Raw genomic sequence first — 23,956 nt, 5'->3', positions numbered from 1 at the left:
GCGGTTACAAAAAATGACCCTTTCCAACCATATTATGTTTCAGATATATATCCAGATGCAGATGTACGCACGCATACACCGGAGTAGCCCAGCATCCGCGAAAGAGAGATGAAGAGCGTGCGTGCGAAAAATGTGCGAATTTATTTGTCGGGTTAACCCGGATAGTAATTATATCTCCATATTATCTTATCGACCAGTTATATATCGGGGAAGTATAACAAGTAGATATCTGTATTGTGACCGTTTTATCATCGGAGGACAAAACGTAGGGCGAAGGCCTCCCGTCGCTCGTTAACAAATGACTACTAATTACGGTCATTTATTATGTTACCCACATATTAACTTTTATACGGGAATGACTTTAGCCATTCTAACGTGGTTTCTTTTGAACATCGTTTCCGTGAGCGGCGATTCAGTTACACTATTAAATATTAAAAGATTACATTTAAATTAATATCTTCAGTTAAATAACATATTGTTACTTTAAACTGCCATGTGTTTCAAAATTTATTATTTTAATACAAAACAGTATTATTTTAACTTCAGTTTTAGTTAAATTAGCGACATATTGAGTAGGAGCGGTAGCGACTTATAGCAATGATTAAAAATGAGTATATTTTGACTTAACAGTGTACGACGTCCTGTTTAATCGTTCAAGAATACGTGAACGGAATCGACGAGCTATTGCGACTCCACATATTTTCGGTAATTAGAAAATGTAGCGTATTATTTTAATCTTTATCTTCTTAATAATTAATATATGTTTATTGAAGAATACCACGCAACCCCTTTATTATAAGATAGTGCTACAAGTCAAAAGTCTCGAGATGACGTCTGCTACGGAGGAAGTCTGGAGTACAATCAGACAAAAAGTTAATTTTTTTTAAATGCTCTCTTTTTTTAGAGTTTTCCGCTCCATTAATTTTCCAGATTTTCCTTGTTGTTAACTAATTGTAGCGCGCTTCTGCACGAGCCGCCCGTACGCGAGAACAATAGCCCGCGTTAGATTATAGAGTATATCTCGCAAGCTACATTGTGCTGATTGTACTCTATTAGGGGACCGCTATCGGTCCGCGGTAATAGTCCGCATTTTTCTCGCTATACATAACGCTCGAACATATAACTACGTAAATGAACGGATGTGATTGCGCCCCACTCTTTCCCCGCCACATTGCCGCCACACGTTTTAGTACCGGATGTGGCTGCCTGAATTTCGTATTACATCAATACCGAACGGCAACCGCCGTATTAAGACGCGAGAGATTAAACCGTTTAATTGAGTGCCGAGCGTGTGCGCGCGCGATGTGTGCGCGATGTTTGCGTGAATCGTGAATAGCGTACGAATGGCGACTTCGTGCTGGGACCGAATCGCCGCGACGGAGTAGATCTCCATCACGTGGTTCCCTTACGCTCGCGGTTGCATTTAGGAGCGAAACAATTACGACGTTGTTCGCGAGAAGGTGAACGAAGAGGGAAGTGTACGATGGCGGGAAGGAAGAGCGAGAGAAGGCGCGCGCGCGCGTGACACGAATACGTCCGTCCGCGTCGCCGTCGCTACGAAAACGATAAAAGCTCGCGATATATTGGCGGCCGCGCGCGGCGGGCCCGAGGTCAAGCACGCCGTGCACGTGAAAGCATCCGGTGTGGTGTGTGTGATGCATCGCGTTTGTACGACGCGTAAATACGAAGCCGCATTCGTCGCATCCATCCGCTGATCCGCGTCTGTCAGCACGCTTCACGCGTTCACGCTCCGCCGGGTTGTGGCGCGAACCGAACGTACCCTTTTGGCCCTTCGGCTTTTTGGCGTTTCGACTTTTCCGCGGCGCGGCGGAAGGAAGAGCCCGAAGAGCGCGAAGAGAGCGGTACCGCGGCCGCGGAGATTCCACCTTCCACCACCACCACCACCACCTCTATCGCGTGCCCTACTGTCACGACTCGCGAGAAGAGCACGCCGGCCTCGGCGACCTCGGTGTCCTCAGCGAGCCTCAGTTACACGCCACGGGGTTGAGAAGGCGGACCGCGCTCGCTCCATCCTCCGACCTCGGCGCCCCGACGTGCGTCGCGCCGCGGAGAGGAAGGAACCCCTCCGTCCCGTTCTGTCCCCCTCCCCCCCGTTTTGTGCACGTCGTGGACTTTTCACACCCACGTCCCTGGACTAATTAATCAGAGAAATAAATATTTGCCCGTGACGACACGTCGTGCGCCCGGTCGATCGATCTACCGTCGATCAAACTCTTTCTTTCTTTTTCTCTCTCTCTCTCTCTCTCTCTCTTCTCTCGTCGAGGAGGCTCGGACTCTCCACGCGACTTTTCCCGCTCTTTCGATGACGCACGCACGCGGATGACGCGAGGACAGCGCGCAGTCAGCGACTTTAAATTAACTATACCAACGCGACGCCGAAATCAGGAAGCGAGTAAGATTTCGCTCGATACCGAATCTCGGATCGAAGGTGAACCGGTCGTGTCCGGTGTTTCTTCGCTTCGCTTCGCTCCGGGTCATCGGAAAGTAAATGAATCGATTGATATATCGATGAGGATAACGGCGACGCGCGCGAATGTGAGGTGTGACGCACGAAAGCGCGAAAAGGCACGAGGCGAAGTCGCGGCCTCCTTCTCGCCGTCGTTTCGTGGCGAACGCGAAATTCGCGTGACACGCAAGCTCTATTAGATGATATCGCGCGGAAATCATCTTACGCGCTCGCGTAACTCCGGACTCCGTATGAGTAATGGACGGGAAACGCAACGGTCGCTAACGTGTCACGCGATCAGCGAGCGACCGACCCCCGATCGATCGTTCCTTCGCTCCTTTCGGACAAACGGAAGCGGAGTCGTGTAGCGCAAGACCGAGAAAAATCGGTTCGGAAAGAATAGTAAAAAAAGAAAAAAAAGAGAAAATTCGAGAAACCGCGAAGGTTCGACTGATCTGGGAAGGAAGAGGAGACGAAGCGCGAGACGCGGACGGACAGTGACGTCGTGTGAGTTTCCGAGAAGACTCTCCCGGAGTCTCGGTGGTGATTTATAGAGACGGAAATTGAGATATCTGACAACGGACAAGCTCGATAATTATAGCCGAGGAGAACAACTCTCTCGGAGATCTCTCGGGCCCGCGAATGACAAATGTTGATCCTCGCCTTTAATATCTTCGCTCCGCGAGGAGCTCCGGCGGACGAGGGCGAAATTTTATGCCCGACGCGAGCGAGAAATAGAATGTGCGAATCTAGAACGCAAAAATAGAAGCGTGGAAAATTGATCTAACGAAATTTCTCACAGCCAATTTCTCTCTCGGCACGACGAGCGCACGTGGCGCGCGAGCGCGCCCGCGCGCCGAATATATTCGAGACTCGAGAGAGAGAGATATTAATTGAGCGCTTAAAGATTCGAGAGATATCGGACCTCCTTGAGGACGGCGCGGCGATGACTATCGCTTACATCACTAGAAAGTATCGCGACGTCACGATTGCTCCGGATCGATCCCGTGTCGCGATATAGAGGAGCGTCATGCTTCGCGGCCGTGAAGCGTCGACGAGGAACGCGCTTCGTGCAATCGTCCCGCGTCCCCGAGGGCGCCAATAAGACCATCCGCATCCGCCGGTCGCGGTGTATGCCGATGGTCGTCGCGATGGGATTTCCGTCGAACGCGACCGATCCGCCGTACGATTACTTGGACCACACCGGGCCGACGAACGCGTCGTCGTCCCTGGGCGCGGAGCTCAACCTGCCGTACACCGTTTGCGAAATCCTGGTGGCGATCTGCGCCGTTATCGGCAACGGCCTGGTGATCATCGTCTTCGGCAAGGAGCGGAAGCTGCGTCGACGCACCAACTACTACATCGTCTCGCTGGCGACGGCCGATCTGCTCGTCGGGCTGTTCGCGATCCCGTTCGCGATCCTCGCGAGCATCGGCCTGCCGACGAATCTTCACGCCTGCCTGTTCACCGTGTCGGTCCTCGTCGTCCTCTGCACCATCAGCATCTTCTGCCTGGTCGCGGTGTCCGTCGATCGTTACTGGGCGATTCTGCATCCCATGAGATACTCGCGCACCGTACGCACCAAAACTGCCATAGGTGAGGCACCCACCCTTTTGCCCCCTTCCTCCTTCCCCCGCCCCCGTCGCGTCGGCCTTAGCCAACATCGTTAATTTTGATACCTGATATCGGACAGCTTGATATCGTATCGTGAGATCAATATAATGATTCAAGTACGCTGATTCAAGTTGATCCAAGATCAGCTCGCTCCCGCGAGACACGGCCGGCGGTAACTCGATCGCGGCATAACGATTACGCAGTTAGATGAATTGATCTCACAATTTTTTTACGTGCTATTGCCCCATTTCTCGCTAAACAAGCCTGTATTCGAGCGTGATTGAGATTGCCAATAATTCGAATTGAGTAAATCGCAGCTCTGACAATCCGGACTCGTTATACATAGAATGTAATTACGTCTATATGATGTATGTGAGGAGGGAAAGTTTATTTAATCGAAATTATAGTTGATCAATCCTGATGAGTGCCTCATAGATACTTGGATACAGTTTTCAGTATACTCCATTGACGCAATGAAAGCATGTACTTGGCAAGTATGGCTCTTTGGGCCGTTCAAGTAATAGAAATTACGAGTTAGACACACGCATGTGGCACTTAGCTGCTCAATAGCGGACTTGTTTAGCCAAGGGCCGGTCACAAAGAAAGCTCCCGGAGGTCTTTAGGTGCCGTTATTAACTACGTTGACAACGTTAACGAAAGGGACAAAAGGGTGCCAGGTCTCTGGCCCAGTGGTCGTGCGTGACACTCTAGCTCTAATTTCCACGTATACACGTGTCCGTATAATTGCGCAACATTGTTCGCTAGATCCGCTATTGCCGTTTTAAGTCGCGTCGCATGACATTGCATTGCGTTTATTAAAGCGTGAACGCATACGCCAATTAGCGCGAACATGCAAAACAATCGTGAAACTGCATCGCGTGTTTCTTCAGATACTTAATCGTAAAATCCTCACGTGTTTTTCCCCACCATTTCCTGATTCTGAACTCCGTGTCGTATACACGGACGGGAAGCTCTCGGAATAACCGACGGACAAATTTGATTCGCGGTAGTTCGGGAAGAGACACGCTTCAAAATGATCCGAAAAGAAGGAATCAACAAGACTGTAACTTCATTCCGAGACTAGAAGCGGGCACTAAAAGTGGTAATTTAAAATTTTTACAGTTCCTGAGATTTTATAGATCAAAAGGGATACTTGGGCAAAATTTTTAGATTTGCAAGCAACAATAGTGTTAATATTTGTTCCGATATAAGTGATAATACAACACTAATTCTATGTTTATTGCAAAGTTCTTTGACAAAATAAAACTTCTCGAGAGATCAGACAAGCTTTAATTATCTCGAGTTATAAACTTTTAATCTCTATCGAGTACGCGACAGTCAAAATAACAAATTTCTATGAGAGACATTTGGTTGATGTATCCTAAAAATGTTACAAAATCTTTTGGAAACTGTCCAGTAAGATTCGAAGGAATCAAGAATGAATGGAACATCTATATTTTTATTATTTTTCACTCCAATCGAATGATAAAAGAACTACTTTTTGGATCACGGAATCCAATAATGAATATAAAATTCGTCGTTCGAGACAAGTAAATTTCTCTTAGACCATATAAAGTCCTCGAAGCACTACGAGACGTTAGTTCCTGCATATTGCACCCGATAACGCGCATTTCCCAGAGGAGCGCCGCTTTCCACGAATGACGAACCAATCGATAAGAAACCGTGTATATATCCACGGGTATATACATATAAAAATTGCCTCTCGTCAACGTGGAAGCCGATAAAGAGAGCGCGAGAAGCCGGTGCTAATCGCGATGAATGACCGATGCGATGCGTAACGAACGGATGCGCGTGAACGAGTTATTATTCGAATCAACTAAGCGTACATATATTGCCGTCGCGACGACGCGACGACGGAGCGGCGCGTCGATCCATTGACGGCGAGGCGAGGCGATCGATGGCGGATTCGAAGGAATAAACGAATATTAAATGGGAAAGACGATCGGTTTTCAGGTATAATATGCGTGTGCTGGGTGGCGGGCACCCTGGTGGGCTTCCTGCCGCTCTTCGGCTGGAACGCCGGCGAGACCAGCGACCACAGGTGTATCTTTACGAACGTCATGGACTACGATTATCTCGTGTTCCTGTACTTCGCCACGATCATTTTCCCCGCCCTGTTGATCGCGGCCTTCTACGCCCACATATACCGGGTAATCGTAAAACAGGTCAGTCGTAGAAAGAGACTCAGCTAGCAGAAGCTTCTAAAAGATGTCTAAAGGACGTTCGAAAAATTATGTCATCTTTTAGACGTCTTTGTGATGTCTTTAAGACATTTTTTAGGACTTTCTGCTAGCTGGGGAGATTCCGAGAGATTTGCGATAGTGGCGATCGATAGTGTGCTGACGCGCCGCGCGACGCGAAAGATACAGTGGAAAAATAGCCAAAGAGTGTAACGGGTACGACGGTTACAGCTACAGCAAATCGTCACGATGGACCCCAGCGACCCGAGGGGTGGCGGTGCCGTTCGCCATCTCCGGGTCCTCCGTCTCCCCGGCCGTTTGGGCGGTAACCATCACCAGACGCCTGGGACGATGCTGCGTTGTCTTGGCGCGGCGCGCAAACGGGAAGTCAAGGCCACGCAGAATCTCTCCTGCATCGTTGTCTTCTTCATCGTCTGCTGGTTCCCGCTGTACACTATAAACTGCGTGATGGCCTTCTGCCCGCGGTGCGAGGTGGACGACTTCCTCATGAAATTTTGCATCATCCTCTCGCACATCAACTCGGTTGGCAATCCCCTCCTCTACGCCTACCATCTCAAGGACTTTCGCATCGCCCTCAAGAACTTCGTCTGGCAGCTGCTCTTCCCGCACAGCGACGTCAAGTCCAGCGTGATCAGCGTGATACACGATCGGGGTTCCCTCGTTGGTTCGCAGAGGCAGCTTCAGAGGCGATTCAGCGGCTTCGATCAGCCGAGGAGTCAGAGACCGAGCTTGCTGCGCCAGGTACATTGATATTTAAACTGCTTACAAGTTCTGTAAATCTGTATATTTTATCGGACCTGTGAAGCAGAGGAAGAAATTCATTTTTTCCAGCATTGCTTATTCCTAAGCGAAAGAAATTAAACTTCTCTATTTCTAATTTAAGAATAATTACTTAAAACGGACAGAAATAAACTCGCTACTTTGTAGGAAATTATGTATTCTTATACTCTTCTATCTGTTATTCTCATTCTTCGTTTAGTTTCATCTTTACATCTTCATCAGTACAAAAAGTCTAAACTATACCTACATAATGTTGTCATCTTAATTTGAAGAACTAAAGACAAGTATAAAAAAAGTTAGAGAAAGAACTAGCATTAAAAGATTTACTATAGTAAGATTGTAGGCAAATTGCCCAAAATACGGAAGATTAAGATTATTATATTAACAGCGAAAATATATAATCGGGACTATTTAAATTATTAAAATTTCGCACAATGTTTACCTTGCTCGATTCGATCTACGTTTCGCGATCTATCTCCGTTCTATTTACTTACCGTCACAGGTGATCGATGGGAGCAGAAGGATGGACAACGCGTGTCCCGAAAGGCGCGTCTCGTCGATCCGGGAGAAAGAGACGTGTCAAAACGCGGATGTCGGTGCTGCGGTCGGAAGTCCAATTCCGATCAGCAACTCTACGTTAGCGACGAACAAACGGATGAGCGAGGAGGAATTGGTCAGCGACGGCGATATCGTCGACCGCAACGATGACGCGACTGACCGCGGAAGTTCCACCTCGTTGGAATTGCGAACGTACAGGTCGCTGGCACCACTCCTGCCCGCGGAGGAGGACCACGTCGAGGAAACGCCGCCCGCGTCGATCTTCGTGATCGAGGCCGACGTGGTGAATCACGCCTCTCCCGATCGTCTCCTCGTCCTGGAGGAATCTCGAGACAGAATCGACGTAGCGGGCGGCTAATAGAGTACCCGCGAAAAAAAAAGTGAAACGAATTCTTTAACAAACTGAACTAGGAAATTTGTATTATTTTTTTCTAAATCTCTCGATGTGCCGATTTATTTTATTATTAGTTACTCGTCGAGCGTGCCATATAGCGTACATGTTTTAGCGTTTAAATAAATTATATTAAAATGTATTACGTTGAAATAGAGCGACAGCGATGCTAGAGCTGAAGCTTCGAAAAGACAAAGTGACAAAGGAGTGTGGCACGTCTGACTTTCCTTTTTTTTATCATGTAGGTATTGTATTTAAAAAGTAGACTAAAGGAAGGCAAATATTGAGAAACCCACGAGGGCACCTGAGGAGAAGGGACGTGTTCTCGTACGCACGGCGAGGACAATGCTGCATCGTGTGTGGCGATTCAGTGGCAAGATTGTAGAGTGATAAGTATTCCGATGGGGGAGACAATATACTTAATTTAACTTGTACAATAAAACAGTGCACGTTGTGATTGTGTGTCTACGCGTGTCTACGTAGAAAATTTGCACGAACATTGCACCTGTGCAATACTCTTAGTGCATATCATATGATTGATATAACTAGACGTTTGTGCGCCATTCCTCCCGTTTCCTCTTCATATTCTTTACATGCAATATTTGCTAGATTGTATACGCGTTCGGTACATATATTGATACTGATAATTAATCTTCTAAAATTACTGAAATGATATTTTAATCGACAAAATTATCGCGATATATACAAATAACAATAAACAGCTGTATCTGTTATTAAAAGTTAACAAAGTTCAGCAAACCGCTCTCAGAAATGATAATAAATAGATGACAAAAATTTCAGTCATCAACCACTTTTAGCCGAACTTTGCTTTAACAGAATATCGGCCTGATGTAAGTCCCCCTTCAGAGAAAATAAGATGTCCATCAATTAAATTTTTAGTGGACAACAAAATTTTCAGCAAAAAATCTTTGTTAAATATTGATCTATTATCAAACGCCTTAAAAATGCATGGTTTTTCTCTCCCCGAAATACGGACAGTACAAGTTTATTGTTAATAAAAACCGCGAGATCTTGTAAAATTAACAAATATTGTGCGAATGGATGTCGGTTCAATTATTTTAATACTCACCCCTCTTCTTCTTTATTGCCTTTCGTGTCTATTTATTTTAGCGTCCAGATTATGTTAAATCTCAGAAAATTACTTGTGTCGTTTTTGATTGACAACTTTGATCAAGTTGTCAATCAAAAATGGCACAAGTAATTTTCTTTGTAAAATTAACAAATATTGTGCGAATAGATGTCGGTTCAATTATTTTAATACTCACCCCTCTTCTTCTTTAGATTTTATAGAATCTAGAGTCCTCGATCAACCTTAGAACGCCTCATCGTAACGATTATTATATAAGAAAATAAAATCGGTCGAAAAGGATATTATGTGTATAATAACGCATGCGAATTTTTAGCGTACAATAAGCACCCTGTGTATCGCGACATATTATGAGCGAATGAAATCAATGTCGATCATTAAAAAGCTTCGCGCGTATAATCCATATGTGCACTCGATGCTTCGATGTCACCCAATTTCTCGTAGAATGCCTATAGGCAAAAATTTTTCTTAGAATTCTTTACATAATTTTTCAAAGTTTCTACATAAATCTCAGAATTTCTCAGCATAATTTTATAACTTTTTAGAAAATTTCTCTGATTTTTTTTATATATAAATTGAAACATTTGTCAAAAATACTGAGAAAGTTTACATCTTTTTTAAAGTTCTTTTTACATATGTGAATTTTGAAATATTTTAAGATTTTTCGTTCAATAATTTCCGAAGAAAACTTATAAAATCTGAAGGGGTTTAAGATGTTTTTCAGAAATCTTCATAAATTTAAAATATGTAAAAATCTTAATCATGCGATATTATAAAACTTTTCATCAGGATATACCCTCGTTTATATTTTTTCCGGTCAATGCGACGCATTCATATTCTTATTGTGTCTTATTCCAGCCAAAATATTCGTGATCTGTGCCCGTCAAACAAACAGTGAACTTCTCAAAGTTAGATTTGCATTTACGTCTCGTATGGACGTATCCCATACGCTCTGACTACATTGTTTTCTTATTACGCCCAAAATTGTTGTACTAAACATTCAATTCCGTTTAACTTGTGTTCCTTTTAATTCTTTTTATGCGACGCAGCAGATATTGTATTTTTCTCAATTTGGCAGTAATGACCATTTCTATCCAATGCAGATTAACTTTAATCTCGGTGTAATTTTTTATATAATCTTTTCTAATTCTTAAAACTAAAAAAAATAAAAAGTACGTTAAACCAAGCTTAAAGTTAATCTATCGTACATTAGGAGAAATGAACATAAAGTCTGTTTCTTGTAGCTATATTGTGTTATGTTAGCTTTCTTAAAATGAGATAGATGTACAATTAAATGTCGGAGGGTAAAAGGGAGAAGGCTACGCATCAAAGATTATAAAAGATTACGAAGATTGGAAATTAGAGTTTAATAAAATTATTTGATTGGTCAAATGTTAATCTTCCGTTGCAATCCCCAATCTCTAATATGTAGTCCTGATGATACGGGGCCTAAATGTTTGTAACTAAACTTTCTACCTGGTAAAATTTTGTTATATAAAAACACAAATATAATTATATAAAAAATCCATATATGCTTTCTTTCTTATTTATAATCTTTGTTTGTATATAAAAAATAATAATTAAAAAAATAATTAAGACGATAATTTTCGCATTGGATAATTTACCCATATACATATAATAATTATACATAATTAAATGCAATAATCGTATACAAAATATGATTATCCAATAAAAAAAAACAATGTAAAAGTTCTAAATATTTTTCAATTTTTATTATTTTTTTATATATTTATATTTATATTTTTATATATTTATATTTATATTTTTATATATAAAATTTTTTATAGAGTATACTTTCCCATCTGTTCTCCTTTTTCTCTTCAATCTAATTATACACCTTCGAATTTGTCACGTCCCTGTGTTCCGTCTGACAGCTGTACCCGATCAATATTTAGCTCAGCTGTTGCCAATCGATTCGGGCCCGGGTAGTTGACAGGAAGGGATTCGTCTTCAAGATATCGGGTGTCAACTGAAGCGGACATTTCGAAATGCTCCAGGATCTGATTTGTGGACGTATAAATTACCGGCTTTGCGACTTATCCATTCTTTACCTATTCTTTTGTTCTTAACTTTCCTAAGTGTTTTCGTGTAATAAAGTGCTATATGAAATTAATGCCATGCTTTTTGTAAAGCCGCGTTTACACTAGTGTAGGGTGTCGCAAACGCCTCTCGATTAGGTATCTCGGGCGTAACGTCATAATATAATACGTCTATAGACCTAGTATTGTCATGATAAATTGTATATATTATTTTATACTCTTCGCGAAAGCGAAAGTGCGCAGCCTGAGCCGGCGCGCCCGACATATTCGAGATCCAAGACGCAAGACGCAACAAGTGGCGGGACTGGCGGGAGAACATGGCGGCGGCCATAACGTGCTGTGCGGTGTTCCCGCCTTTTTCGATTTGCCACACCGAGGAACCAAGGAACCACGTACCGAGGATCGCCTGGGATCGCCAGGTGCGTCAGGCTGGAGCAGAGCAGGCTGGAATCACTCGGAATGCGTCGGGAAGCGCCGAGATACAGCTGTAGACGCGCGGGTATCGAAGAACGATCGAGTTGACGCTTCGAACGAGGCATGGATCCGAGCGAGGTCGAGTTCCTCGGCGAGAAACAGCTGGTCAGCATAGTGCCGAACTTCAGCTCCGACGTGATCTACCTGATCTCGGGTTCGGTGGGGCCGTTTCGCGCCGGTTTGCCGGTCAAGGTGCCGATCTGGCTCGCCGCGTGTTTGAAACAGAAGCAGAAGTGCCGTATCGTCAGGCAGGAATGGATGGACATCGAGAGTCTGAACGAGAGGAAGGAGATGGAAAAAATGTCCAAGTAAGTCGATCCCTTTGTGCCAGAATTTCTCGTTACTTGTCCGATGACGTGACGTCCTCATTTTCCTGTCAACCTCGGTATTTCACCCGAGTATTTCGACGTATACGTTCAATCCAACTCCGTAGTATTTCGATTTAACTCGATACGCCTATATTTATAAAAATTGCAATGTACCAGGTTGTTCACGGCGATGCCGAGCAGTCATTATATGGACGAGAGTCAAATCTTGCTGAACGTGGCGAACGATGATATCCCTGACGCGGATGGAATAAGAATCGCCGTGAAGGTAAGCAGGATCGACTGGATGTAATATACAAGAGATAACACTTGTACGAAAGATAGACGTCATATGTGGAAGTTTGTGCATTGTAGGACATATGGGATATAAGAATGTCTAAATTGCGCACATCCGTGGACGCTTTTGTGAAGAGCGAGGGAGTGCACGCGAGATTGGATCATCTGACCGCGATGGAGATCAATGGAATACGTCCGCTGCTGCCACACGCGTTAGATCAAATGTTACGGATACAATCTGTGAGTACAGTTTTACAAATAGCATATCTATTAAGGCTGCGATCCACTTGACGCTACAAATGCTTTGGAGCGTTCTTCTTCTCCTTCTTTCTTCATTGAAAGAAAAGAGAAGAGGAATGCTTCGAAACATTTGTAGCGTCAAGTGGACCGCAGCTTAAATTAGACAGCAGATATTGGCATATTTAATTTCCTTATTATACGTAATACAGGAACTCTGTCAACTTTATTGTCACTGGACACTATTATTGCCATAGTTTTTGTCATATTGCAATAATTATTTTATATATGAGCTCATTTCTATGGTCTTTTTGCAGGCAAATGCAGGAGAAATGAATTCCCAGCAGCAAAGCAGCAGTGGGTACGGCAGTATATAAAGCTAGTAATATATATTACTTATTAATTATTTATATTAGTGTTATTGTGATATTATAACTAAAAAGATGTGAATATTTTTATAATTTTTATATAAACACTTGATATGTTATATTTCAATATTCAATCGTATTGGATCATATGGTATAAATGCAGGAAATGAAGTGCAAGATATATTGCATTTTATATGTGAATATTATATAACGCTTTTATTAGCCAACTTATTTTCAAATTGTTACATACATTCACTAGCATATCTCGATCACATTTTCTCATTATTACTACGTGTAATAAGTGCGTATTTACATTGGTGCATCTGTCTCGATTGCTCTTCGTTGTCCATTATCGTATGGCATTTCGCATTTATATTTACATTTGCTAAGCCTACAGTACACACAGTCCCTTAACAATCTTTGATTTTTTTCTCCTTAAAAGTAGTTGCGCGATCGTAAGGCCACTCATTAGAAAAATCAAGGCGTCTCGCTCTCATTCGTTAAGAGTTTTCGAAAATATACATTTTTCGTAAGAATTATTAGAAAGACAGCAAAAGTACTCGCAAAATGTCGCATAATAATAAGTAATTAATATTAAATTTTTGTGTGTCTTGATTACACGCCACATACGATAAAGAAATTAGATAAAAAAGAATAAGAAAATCGAAAATGTTAAATGCATTCTGGCGCATTACGCATTTGGCAATGTTAATAAATTAATTATTATTACAATTATCGGGGCAATATTTTCAATAACATGAGTTAATAAGTGAAAACTATTATGACGCAGACAGGCGGCAGCATAGGTTTCCGTGCGTTTTCAGTCGATTTTAATTTGAACTACCGTGCATTATGTAAAACGACATAAGTACCGTACGTCTCGCTCAAGCGAGTACTCAAAAAATATCACATAAGGCGTTCATAGTCTGATCTTATATCTAAGATCGTCTTGAGTCTGGTTGAGATTGGCGATCTTAAAACTCCATGCAACCAATGAAGCGATCGTACAACGCCTCGAGATCGTACTCAGGACGATAAGATCTGGAATATAAGATCGGACTATGAATGCCGGTCATAAAATCCGCGTTTCCAGAAGTGTAACGTTTCAGAATCATTCCCGTGTTCCCTTAAACTGCTACGATTTTACTGGGATCCACTTTAACTCGAATGAACATGGTATCGTCTTTGACGAAGTGTCGTTTCTTCACCATCTCGTGAGAAACGAATCTCGGGAAGCCAAAACCAAGAGAATCCGGTTCGCGGCTCGGTCGCTGAAAATTCTTCCAGGTCGGGTCCGGTATGAAGCTTTCCACAATGTTGCAGGCCTTTTCCGCGATGACCGTCTGATCGAACATCGTGAACGACACGCTGTGCGAGAACGGCCATCGCAGGAGCGCGTCGTATTCGCCGGGTAGGATCTTTATGTATATTGAAATGTGACTGCCCTCTCCGGTCCCGTTTCCGTTTAAGAAAATGGAAGCCTATAAAATCGAAAAATTCTTTTAGGAAATTAACACTCAGCATTTAATTTCCTGGTTCCAATTATCTGGACAGCACGAGTGCACGAAAATCCATAAGATAATCAAGGCAGTACAGTTCTATTTTGTATATTTATTTAAGAGACTTTTAACTGCTTTGAAAAATACGTGAAATTTAGTGACTCTATTACGTGTGTATATCTCTTATAATTTCTATAATAATTATAAAATCTTATTTAAGGCTATTATCTCACCAGTTGCAATCATACTGAATTTTTATATTGAATATATAATTTACGTTTACAATATATGTGGAATGATACGATTGATGTTCGAGAAACTCGTGTACTCATATAATATAAAAAATTAATTTGACATGACGCGGCGGCCGCTCCTAAGGCAGAGTATCACACAAGTTTTACGGTTCTTTGTTAAGATGCAGCAACATGAGAATGGATAGTAAGTGTCGGCACGAAAATTGAGTCGAAAATTATAATTGAAATCGATCACTGATTTATATATAATATTCAATATACATACCTGTAACTTATATCCATATTGACTAGTATAAAAAGGTGGACTGACAAGCTCCATTCCTTCCTTCGCTTTCGCTTCCGACATCTTGGCGGCATAATCCGTGACCTTCCATATAAGCGTGCCCGTGTAATTTAACGACAGCTTGCTAATCGCTGATTTCAAGCTCGTAATTTGATGTTGCTGCTTCGTCACCAGGCTACACATGAGGCTTAGATGCATCTTTGCGGATTCTTCCAGATGTTTATCCAGCGAGAACCTATTTCCCTGTTACAGAAAGATCGTGGCGTAACGTTTTTTGAACTAGAATAAAAATAATAGGCTTCTCGTTTAAACACAAACAAATTATAAATAATTTAATAGAATTAATTTCTCAAAGTTACGAACATTTAAAATTGCAACGTCTCATTGAACATTAACCGATTGATTTCTCTCTTTTTCATGGTATTCACTCGCTTATTCTGGCGAAAAAATATTGAAAATTGTACCCAGAAAATATTAAGGTATGGAAAGTTTGTTTTAATTCGTATTAAATATATTTAGTTATACTTTGGAGTGATGGCCAGGATATTTGATACATAAAAAAATAAAAGAATATTAAAAATCGATCTCTCATTTCAAACATCGGGTATTCTATTTCGCAGAAATAAAACCTGTTTCAATACGTTTTGATTTATTTACCCTTTATGCAAGCGGATATAAGCTATAACGTGCGAAAAAATAATACCTTGAAGCGGCAACCGGCGTCCTTGAACGTACAGGAAAGTAGATGCGTGGTGCAATGATCCTTCAGATGAACCTCGAGATCCTCTCGGGGCAGCACCGCGGTTTCGCAACGATGAGGACATGCAACCGGGAATCGGCCACATTTCGCGTGATGTGCGCCGAGCGTATCGAAAACGAATTCTTTGTTACAGTAACGACAGGCGACTAGTCTCTTGGCGCACTCCCCCAGCTTGTGTTGGCCGAGGTGTCGCCTTTGCACCTTCATGCCGCACTTGTTTTCGCAATAAAGAGGCTCGTAACCGCATGTCCCCGTGTGTTTCTACAAACATTGCGTTTTTACAATTATACTTTCTAAAATCAATAACTCTTGAAGGCATCTCCAGTAGAAATAACAAATTTTTAAAAACTGCTAAAAATTTTTAGCAATTATTTTGCGCGAAAATAATTGAGAAAAAAAAAGGAATTTGGTAAATAGGTGACGATAAAGTTATCTTTCGATTGTTACTGACGATCGTTGAAAGCTCTCTGAGATCTCGTTAATTCTCGCGCGTGTGGGAATTGGGAATCATTATACCTCTAAGGTGTGTCCGGTAAATTCTTTGGCACAAAAGTCGCAACGGGCTCTACGCTGAGCGCAGGTGTACTTCAGATGGTCCTCCATGAGTACGCGAGGAATCATCGCCCCGCATTTATTGCCGCAAGGAACTGCATCGTGCTTACACGTGTTCAGGTGCGCCTATGATAAGAGGGAAATAATCTAAATTTAGTCGGACCGTCGAGGCTCATTCACATTCTATATGTAATATACCGAGCACTCTTCACGATGACTTTACCTTCAACTTCCTCAGCTCGTCCGACCATTTGCAGCCGTCCTTGTGATGTATGCAGTATACGATGGAGCCCATTATTGCCTTTTCTGCCTCCGTGTCTTGGAAGTTCTGGAAAACACCAAGACGAAGACGTTATTTGCCTTTGTCCGTTCGCCATTTGTCGAAACGTAAAACGTAAAACCGTCGGTGCGCGTATACCGTAACCCGAAATGTAAACGTCCGGATTATTAATGGGTCAAAATCTGTAGTTTTCGAAGAATTTTTTTAGCAAAATCCCGTTACCTCGTTTTACGATCCTTCGACCTTTTCCCACGAAATATTTGCAATGACGTGCATTTTTAATTTTTATTCTTGAAATATGTTAAAATTTATAAATAATTAAAGCTCTTCTCTCCACTCGATAAAGGAGGACAACGCGTAATGCGTAATATTGTATTTATACAAATTATAATCGTGAAACGTAACCATAAATTATCGCGGACTATATTTCAGTTTATCAGTGATTTAGAAACAATTTTTTTTTAATTATTTGAACTGGAAATTCTCTTGAACTGTTCGAACGTGCAAATGTGTTTAAAGCTTTGTCTGATCTGTAATAACCAGTAAATTATTTTCGAAGTTGCCACTGGCTGGGCTACATTTCGGAATAGCGAAGTGGTAACACGGGATAAAGCGCCATGGGAGATGCTGCCTCATGCAGAGAACGACGTGGGTGGTGCAAGCCAGGAATATTTTGAACCCATTGTCGCATTACTCGAGCGATTGCACTATAATAGCGATATGTAAGTACACAATTTCGTTTCCAAACTTAATTCAGCAGACAGACGAATGTAAAATATGTTTTGTTTTCAATATTGTCAAACGTAAAACAACAGAACAATTTTCGTCAGTCAAAGTAATACGTAAAAGTTTAGAAATGTTTAATAATAAGTAAATTTATTACGATAAGAGTGCAGTTTAATAAAATCGTTTGCTGTTTCGAATATTTTTGAATGTTTAGAAAGACGTTTAGAACGCAGAGAATTGCCAAAAATATCCCAATTATATCGGATTGATAGACGCTCGACCGTACAAGACAATTAACAACCATGCACGCTAACATGCATGCGAATAACTCTGAGAACTTTAATAATTTCCCGTTTCTCTCTCTCCTCTTACTTTTCCTCTTTCTCTTTCTATTGGATTTATCTGCGGAAATTGTTTTCTTAAAAAGCGTTTCGGGTTTTCAGAAAAAGGAGAGCCGTGAGATACAATCCACCTTTATACCATTCATATACAAATGCATCCGGCGTATAAATGCGTGCGCTCGGAGACGCTTGGAAGTTGAAACCTGCACGACCGGCAAGGTCGAGGAACTTGACGTAAGTAACGCAACCAACCCAGCCGTTTAGAGCGGCGAGATATAAACAGAAAAGAAATGAAAGAGACAAACATGCCTTCGCGCTTTTGAGATCGCTCTCGAACGCTGTATATCGAACGCTTTTTAAAAGTGGAACGCTTTGAAAGAAGAAAAAACGGAGAAGAAATTGGAGAACCTGAGCTATATCTTGTCTCAAAATAAATCGAAACAAAGAATAAATTACCTAGCGTTTCAAATTCATCATAGCGTAAAGATATAGTCATATTAAACAGGCCGGGAAGAGCGTATTAAAAAAGAGATAGAGTCAATAACAACAAATAACAACTCTGGAACTTTAAAGGAATAAATAAGCAGAAACTCTAGAAGTTTCTGCTCTACTAATCGTAAGTCGTTCATTGTTCCCTCCTCGAATGAGGTTCTTTTCGCGTCGTATTAGGTCCCCAGTATTAGAATACTAGGCACCGCGGCAGGTAAGCATGACGTTACGGTAAAGTAACGGACAATCGATCTTCGCGCGTTCCACTTATTCTTCGTACCTTGCAGCGTCGGATGTTCAATTTTCAATAACTCAGTGTCATTGCCATCATAAACGGTCGATCGGCGTAATTTATGACATTTATGTAATCATAATTTTTTTTTTCTTTGCGTGACCTCGATGAAACAAATGCGATCTAGATCGAGATCCGTGTTGTAACAACGAGCGAGTCATGTAATATTCATGATTGTTTCACATCGTTTTTTGTTCAGATTGCGTAAATATATATTATTACTCGTATTATTTTATTTTATTTTTGGAATTATTTTAAAGGAATTAAAAATCCGATTGATTGCTCGTATTACTTTGATCGGCAGCATTCTCAGGCTGATTACTTAAAGCGTTTTTGACGCGGCTCCACTCATTAAAGTACTCGACAACGTAAATGGTCGCTAAAAATTAGACATTCTCCTTGGCGACTGTTGGCGACATATAAAAAGAATATTCCCACGAATCGACCGTTGCGAACTCGCGCTCCATTCGAAACGACCGAAACGACCGTCTCTTTTCGGTCCCGCCGCCGGAGCGCACGACCTTGGCGAATATATGGTCGAAAATTAACATACGACGTGCGTCGATCTCACCGCCTCCTCATTCCCAAAAACGATCGGATCCTCAAGCGAATAATATCACATCGAGATAATAAATGGATCACTTTAGCTATTCGAAGCGCAGTAATTATGATACAAAACCGCCTTTTTAATATTCTTTCGCGTTCCGCATGGCAGCTTTATCATTTCTTGATCGCCTTACAGATTGCTGACTGCTAATAGAATTATCCATCAGCAGTCAGCAATCTGTAAAGCAGTGTTTTTGATTTGAAATAGAAACAATTCGCGAAACATTGATATAAAAAAAGAGTTTAATGTGGTGTAAACACGAATTATATAATTCACGACACACTCCAAATTTTTATATTTCTCTGACAATGACTGAAATCGATACTTCAAATTTCTATATCTCACATAATCTTATTATCTTATATTCTTCGCATACATTTCATATGTATTTTTATTCGCCTTCTTTTTTAATAGTTTTCTTCTTCTTTCCTCTAAATTAAATTTAATTTCTTCGTACAAGCATCCTTCAATGTACAACAGCAAGAATTTTTAGACAGACTCATGCCTGACGATTCATACAAATTAGATAGGATCGCGTATAGAAAAGTCCGTGAAGAGTAATTCTTATTTCGATATTTTTTCCACGTGCGCACGCGGAATCTTCTCAGACAATTGCGTATACTATCCCAAAAAGGTGTAAATCGAGGAAATCGAGGTAAGATGCGGCGTCCATTCGCGTCGCGAAAGATGAGCGATTGTTTACGTTAGCCGGTCGTAGGAGATGTAGGATGCGCGCAAACGAATGGAGGGTTCTCTCGCGTGGCTTTTCCCCTCGCAGCGAGCTGCGCCCGTGCCGCGGAGCGTAACGTTCTCGTTCACTCGAACGGCGGAGTTCATCGCCGTGTGGAATGCGCGACGAGGAACAATGCGCAAGGAAGAGGAGGAGAACGCGAAGCCGCGCCACTTCCGGCGCAGACCGACCGGGGAACGCCGTCGTCGTCGTCGTCGCCGTGAGAAGAGAGGGGCGACAAAGAGAGAGAGAGAAAGAGAGAAGCCGAGAGCCTTTAATATAACACACTGTAATTACCGCTCGTTGGACTAAACGTAACCCGTCGTCCCGTGCGTTATCTCGCATTCTTGAGCGGTGGAGAAATGACACGGGGGGAAAACCACAAAAGGTCGCGACGATTGCGGACGCGCACGCTCTTTACTTGGACTTGAAACGCACGCGTTCGCAGTTGAATTAACGAAGCGATTCGCCCGAACCGAGAACCGACGACGCACCAGGCGTATCGGTTTAAGAAATTATCCTCCTCGAACGAATAGATGCATCTTCCCACTTTCTAATAGCCTCATTGAATTCGCTAATCTGCGTTATACAATGCGATCGTATCTTCTGCTCGTATATTTCTATACGCAACCAGAGGAAGAACGGCGCGGCGTGCTCCGTTTTAGAGTTCAACGAAGTAACTTCGAACGGGATTGCTTCCGATGAAAATTAGTAGGCATATTTGAAATTTGAATTTTTTCTAGTCGTAGGAATTGTAACTTTGAATTCAATTCGATAGACTCGCTTAATTGAAGAATTGATAACGAATGGATCTTCTCTTCAGTTCTTTTAGACGAAAATGAGTCGACAAGCTCGACAAGATCAATACTTTTAATTATTAATTAATAATCTAATTAATTGTATATCATAACGGTCCTGTTTCACTTATTATATTATTGTTAATTAATAATTTTTTTCGCGAACAAGAAAGATAAAATTCGAGATCTCGGAAATTCTCATTCACTTTGTTAAAACTGTGTTTGCTAACATCAGTTAACTCCAATTTAACGTATTTCATCTTAGATATATCAGGGATCCGGAAATTGCGGTGAGCAAGTCAATTATGAAATACTTGGGGGTTCTTTTAACCGAGCACTTGGCGTCACCGCCGTTCGTTGGATCGAGCGGGACGCCGATATATCGTCCGCGCGAGGAAGGAGCCGCGGCAACGGGAGGAGAGGTCGAACGACTTCGGAAGCGGTCGAGGCCATCTGTTACGCTCGGTTCCCACGCTTCCGCTGCCCGCCGCGCCGGTCCGGTCGTGCCTTACAGCCGGCATTTTATTCCAGTGAGACGGTACCGAGCGCTCGCGCACGAAATTCCACGAATTTATACGGGCGCGAAGCGCGAAGAAAAACGCGAGCTTCGTCATCGTCGTCGTCGTCGCCGAGTGTTGGCGCAACATCTGGCGACAATATTGAAACGCGGCGGCCGTCATGAAGAGAACCGTTCTCTCCCGGCGCGGAACTCTGCATCTCGGAGTCAACGGTCCCGACGTAATCACCGTAAACTTATTCCCGGTGTCTCCTCGCCGGAAACGACGTTGATATATCGGAAACCGTCGTTTCCGTCGATGCACTTAACGGCATATCTCTTTTTCTTTCTCCGCGCGCAGTTTACATTATTATTGTCATCGAGAAAATTATCGTGACAAAAAAAAAAAACAAATTTTCCGTTTAACGAAATGAAGACAAATATGTGATTATCATACGTGTTCGCACATATAATGTCTTTTTTATTCTGATCTTCCGATCGTGCAGCCTGTGCAAAAATATGTTAGATACTTCGATATTTAGATAAGGAAGCATCATCGTTATTCTACTAACGGCTAACTTTGCAAGGTGATTAATGAAAAGCCAAAAAGAAACGGGAAAACGAAGCAAAAAATGTAATAAAAAAAAAGATTAAAAAGAAGTGTGTCAAACCTCGTCGGTAATTATAGGCGCTTTGTCCATGGTGTCGTTGATCGGGCTGGGCGGTGACGTGGGGCTAGCGCTGGGGCTTACGTGGAAACCCTTGGACTCCTTGGCGGGTCTCTGAGGCGACACCCTCGCCGGGAAGCTCAGGGTCTTGGTCCACTGCGACAGACCGCGCACCATCTTCAAAGTTAAAGGCACTAACGTCACTCGCGCAACCGAGGTGACTCGGGTCCGCCGCTGGTACCATTCAGTTTCGCGGCTCGCGAAAGAGGGACATGGTCGTCCGCTTGTTTTCCGTTTAAATCGCGTTCCCACGGGTCCGAGTGTGTGCGTGTGCGTGATTCGCGCCTCTTACTCGCGATCCGTTTCCCGAGAAGCCGAGGAGGCTCGAGCCGATTCGAGTGTCGCGGTCGTGACACTCGACAGGAAGTTGCGTGCCCGTACAATGTAATCTGACTTGACTCGACCTCGGGTAAACCTCGAGAAACCTGCTAAACGCGCGGACCTATTCGAGCAGACTGCTCACGGCTTGGTAACGCGCAAGCAAGACCGAGCTCACTGATGAACTGACACGCAGGCTGTGACTAGCTCCACAGCTCCCCTGGACCCCATCATGGTGTCGATGGGGACGACGAGGACGGTAGTGGTAGTGGTGGTTAGACCGATGGTGGAGGAGGAAGAGGCGGAGGAGGAGGAGGAGGAGGAGGAGAAGAAGGAAGAGAAGGGGGAAGAATCGGTCGCGAGCCAGAAGAGCCGTTGGAGCGACCGGGAGACTGGCTCTGCGAAGGATGGTGCATGATGCGATCATGCGAATGAAGTTTCCCAGTTTCTCGTTCTACCCGCGTTATCCCCCGTAACTTCCTGAAATCTCTCCCGAAAGAGTGTGGGAACTCGGAATGATGAATGAGAAAGGCGATCGCGACCGAGCGATTTGTTTCGTGAATTGTAATTCGATATGTTACAGTCTACAGATTCGTAGAACTTGTTGATAAACTTGTTGACTTCGTCAACGTTGATAAATTGATTTAATTTGGCTAGTTAGTTTAGGATCTTATTTTTAAAAGGTGGAAAGAGATGAAGAGGACTAATTGAGTTAAGATTAAGGCTAAAAGATGACCGGGGAAACCGGTCTTTAAACCAATTCGCCCCCGTAAGAATAGACTTTTGTTTTGGGAGAAGATAACCGTAGGAAACATGATAACTGAGAGAAGACCACTGTCGGGAAGCGGAAAGGAGGGAAGGACAGGTCGTGAATGAAGGAGCATGTGCATGTAAAACAGGAATCCGCTCTCTCTCTCTTTCTCCTCCTCTCTCTCCTTCTCAGGCGGCGAACAGGTACGATCCTGCACAATCCTGCAGAGTACCTTTCAAAACGTTTGCCTAGAACTTAGGTCATTCATTCCATGATAATTAAGACATCGTTTTGCTTTTAATTTCGTAACAAAGTACTTAATTATCAAAATATCTTCCCTTTCCACCTTGCTCCCGATTAATTATCGACGAGAAATTTTCGCGGTATTGCGCGACTCTCTGACATAAAGAAACTGATCGGCGTGCGAAAGAAAGCCTTAAAGAAGAACCTGATTTCCGTCTCGATACCGGAATGACCCTTTCGGAGACAAAGAGCTCTATCAACGTGATCGGAAAGGAAAGAGAGAGAGATACCTACGCGTGTTGCCAACTGCAGGTTTGTGGAGTAGCGAGCGGAGGTGGAGGGGGCGAGAAAGAAAGAGAGATAAGAGGGTAGGTGGGGAGATTAACGACATCGCCGGACCTATATTGCTGCCCGGTAGGCACGCCAATGCACACCGTGCATTCAACTGTGCGCGGACCGGATCTAGCCCAGCTGCGGCCTTCTTCGACCTTCCCCCCACCGATGATCGGCGAGGGGGGAACAAGCCCCGGCTCTCTTGACCGGCGGCCGTCCACTCCAAATCTTCTCCTGACAATCGCGAAAGCGATCCGCCCGTGGATCACGGGCTTGCATGGGTTTTACAGGCCACGAAGCCGAAAGGGTGTCGTTCGGCGGTCGAATAAATATCTAGGCGTGCACGCGACTCACTCGTCGAACCTTCGCCATCCGAGCGTTGCTCCTCGAATCGCTTTGGAGCGTAACGATTATTACCGCTATTATACTCCTTTATCTTTTAATATATATATCTCCGTTTGTCTAGCCCTCTACATTTTCACCGAGCCGTTCACGAATTTAAGAAACTTTTTGTATAGAGATATGTGTAAATAAGATAACTGAGATATGTATTTTTCTGAAGATGTCGGTCTTTAAGAATAGATCTTTTATATCGT

General features: G+C 43.0%; 3 protein-coding genes across 6 annotated transcripts in view; 2 read left to right on the top strand and 1 right to left on the bottom strand.

The window, feature by feature from the left end:
* Positions 1–1,295: 1,295 nt before the first annotated feature.
* LOC112466318 (adenosine receptor A2b-like) lies at positions 1,296–10,659 on the top strand. 2 transcript variants are annotated; one of them, XM_025034372.1, is made up of 4 exons: positions 1,296–4,063; positions 6,056–6,267; positions 6,520–7,044; positions 7,586–10,659. In XM_025034372.1, the coding sequence occupies exons 1-4, from the start codon at positions 3,601–3,603 to the stop codon at positions 7,997–7,999; spliced, it is 1,614 nt and encodes a 537-aa protein (XP_024890140.1). In that variant the 5' UTR covers positions 1,296–3,600; the 3' UTR covers positions 8,000–10,659. The 2 variants fall into 2 exon arrangements, with proteins under 2 accessions (XP_024890140.1, XP_024890139.1); XM_025034371.1 differs by having other exon boundaries at positions 6,514–7,044.
* An 867-nt stretch (positions 10,660–11,526) lies between these two features.
* Positions 11,527–13,112, top strand: LOC112466312 (probable DNA replication complex GINS protein PSF2). The gene is made up of 4 exons (XM_025034353.1): positions 11,527–11,982; positions 12,160–12,268; positions 12,355–12,516; positions 12,831–13,112. Exons 1-4 carry the CDS (start codon positions 11,738–11,740, stop codon positions 12,888–12,890), a joined length of 576 nt encoding a protein of 191 aa, XP_024890121.1. The 5' UTR covers positions 11,527–11,737; the 3' UTR covers positions 12,891–13,112.
* The window catches only part of LOC112466311 (TNF receptor-associated factor 4), a 15,360-nt gene continuing 4,473 nt past the window's right edge, over positions 13,070–23,956 (bottom strand). For 2 of the 3 annotated variants that reach the window (XM_025034349.1, XM_025034351.1), the window contains 6 exons: positions 21,659–21,832; positions 16,453–16,557; positions 16,194–16,355; positions 15,621–15,938; positions 14,900–15,160; positions 13,070–14,362 (listed from right to left, as the gene is read on the bottom strand). In XM_025034349.1, the coding sequence (XP_024890117.1) occupies positions 14,009–14,362; positions 14,900–15,160; positions 15,621–15,938; positions 16,194–16,355; positions 16,453–16,557; positions 21,659–21,832 (1,374 nt within the window). In that variant the 3' untranslated portion in view covers positions 13,070–14,008. The remainder of the gene's footprint in view (positions 14,363–14,899; positions 15,161–15,620; positions 15,939–16,193; positions 16,356–16,452; positions 16,558–21,658; positions 21,833–23,956) is intronic. The other variant, XM_025034352.1, reaches the window with a different exon arrangement.

This window comes from Temnothorax curvispinosus, unplaced genomic scaffold (assembly GCF_003070985.1).
Source record: "Temnothorax curvispinosus isolate PA1 unplaced genomic scaffold, ASM307098v1 QBEX01016033.1, whole genome shotgun sequence".
In the NCBI taxonomy this organism is placed as follows: domain Eukaryota; kingdom Metazoa; phylum Arthropoda; class Insecta; order Hymenoptera; family Formicidae; genus Temnothorax; species Temnothorax curvispinosus.
This window is presented reverse-complemented; position numbering and strand designations above follow the sequence as displayed.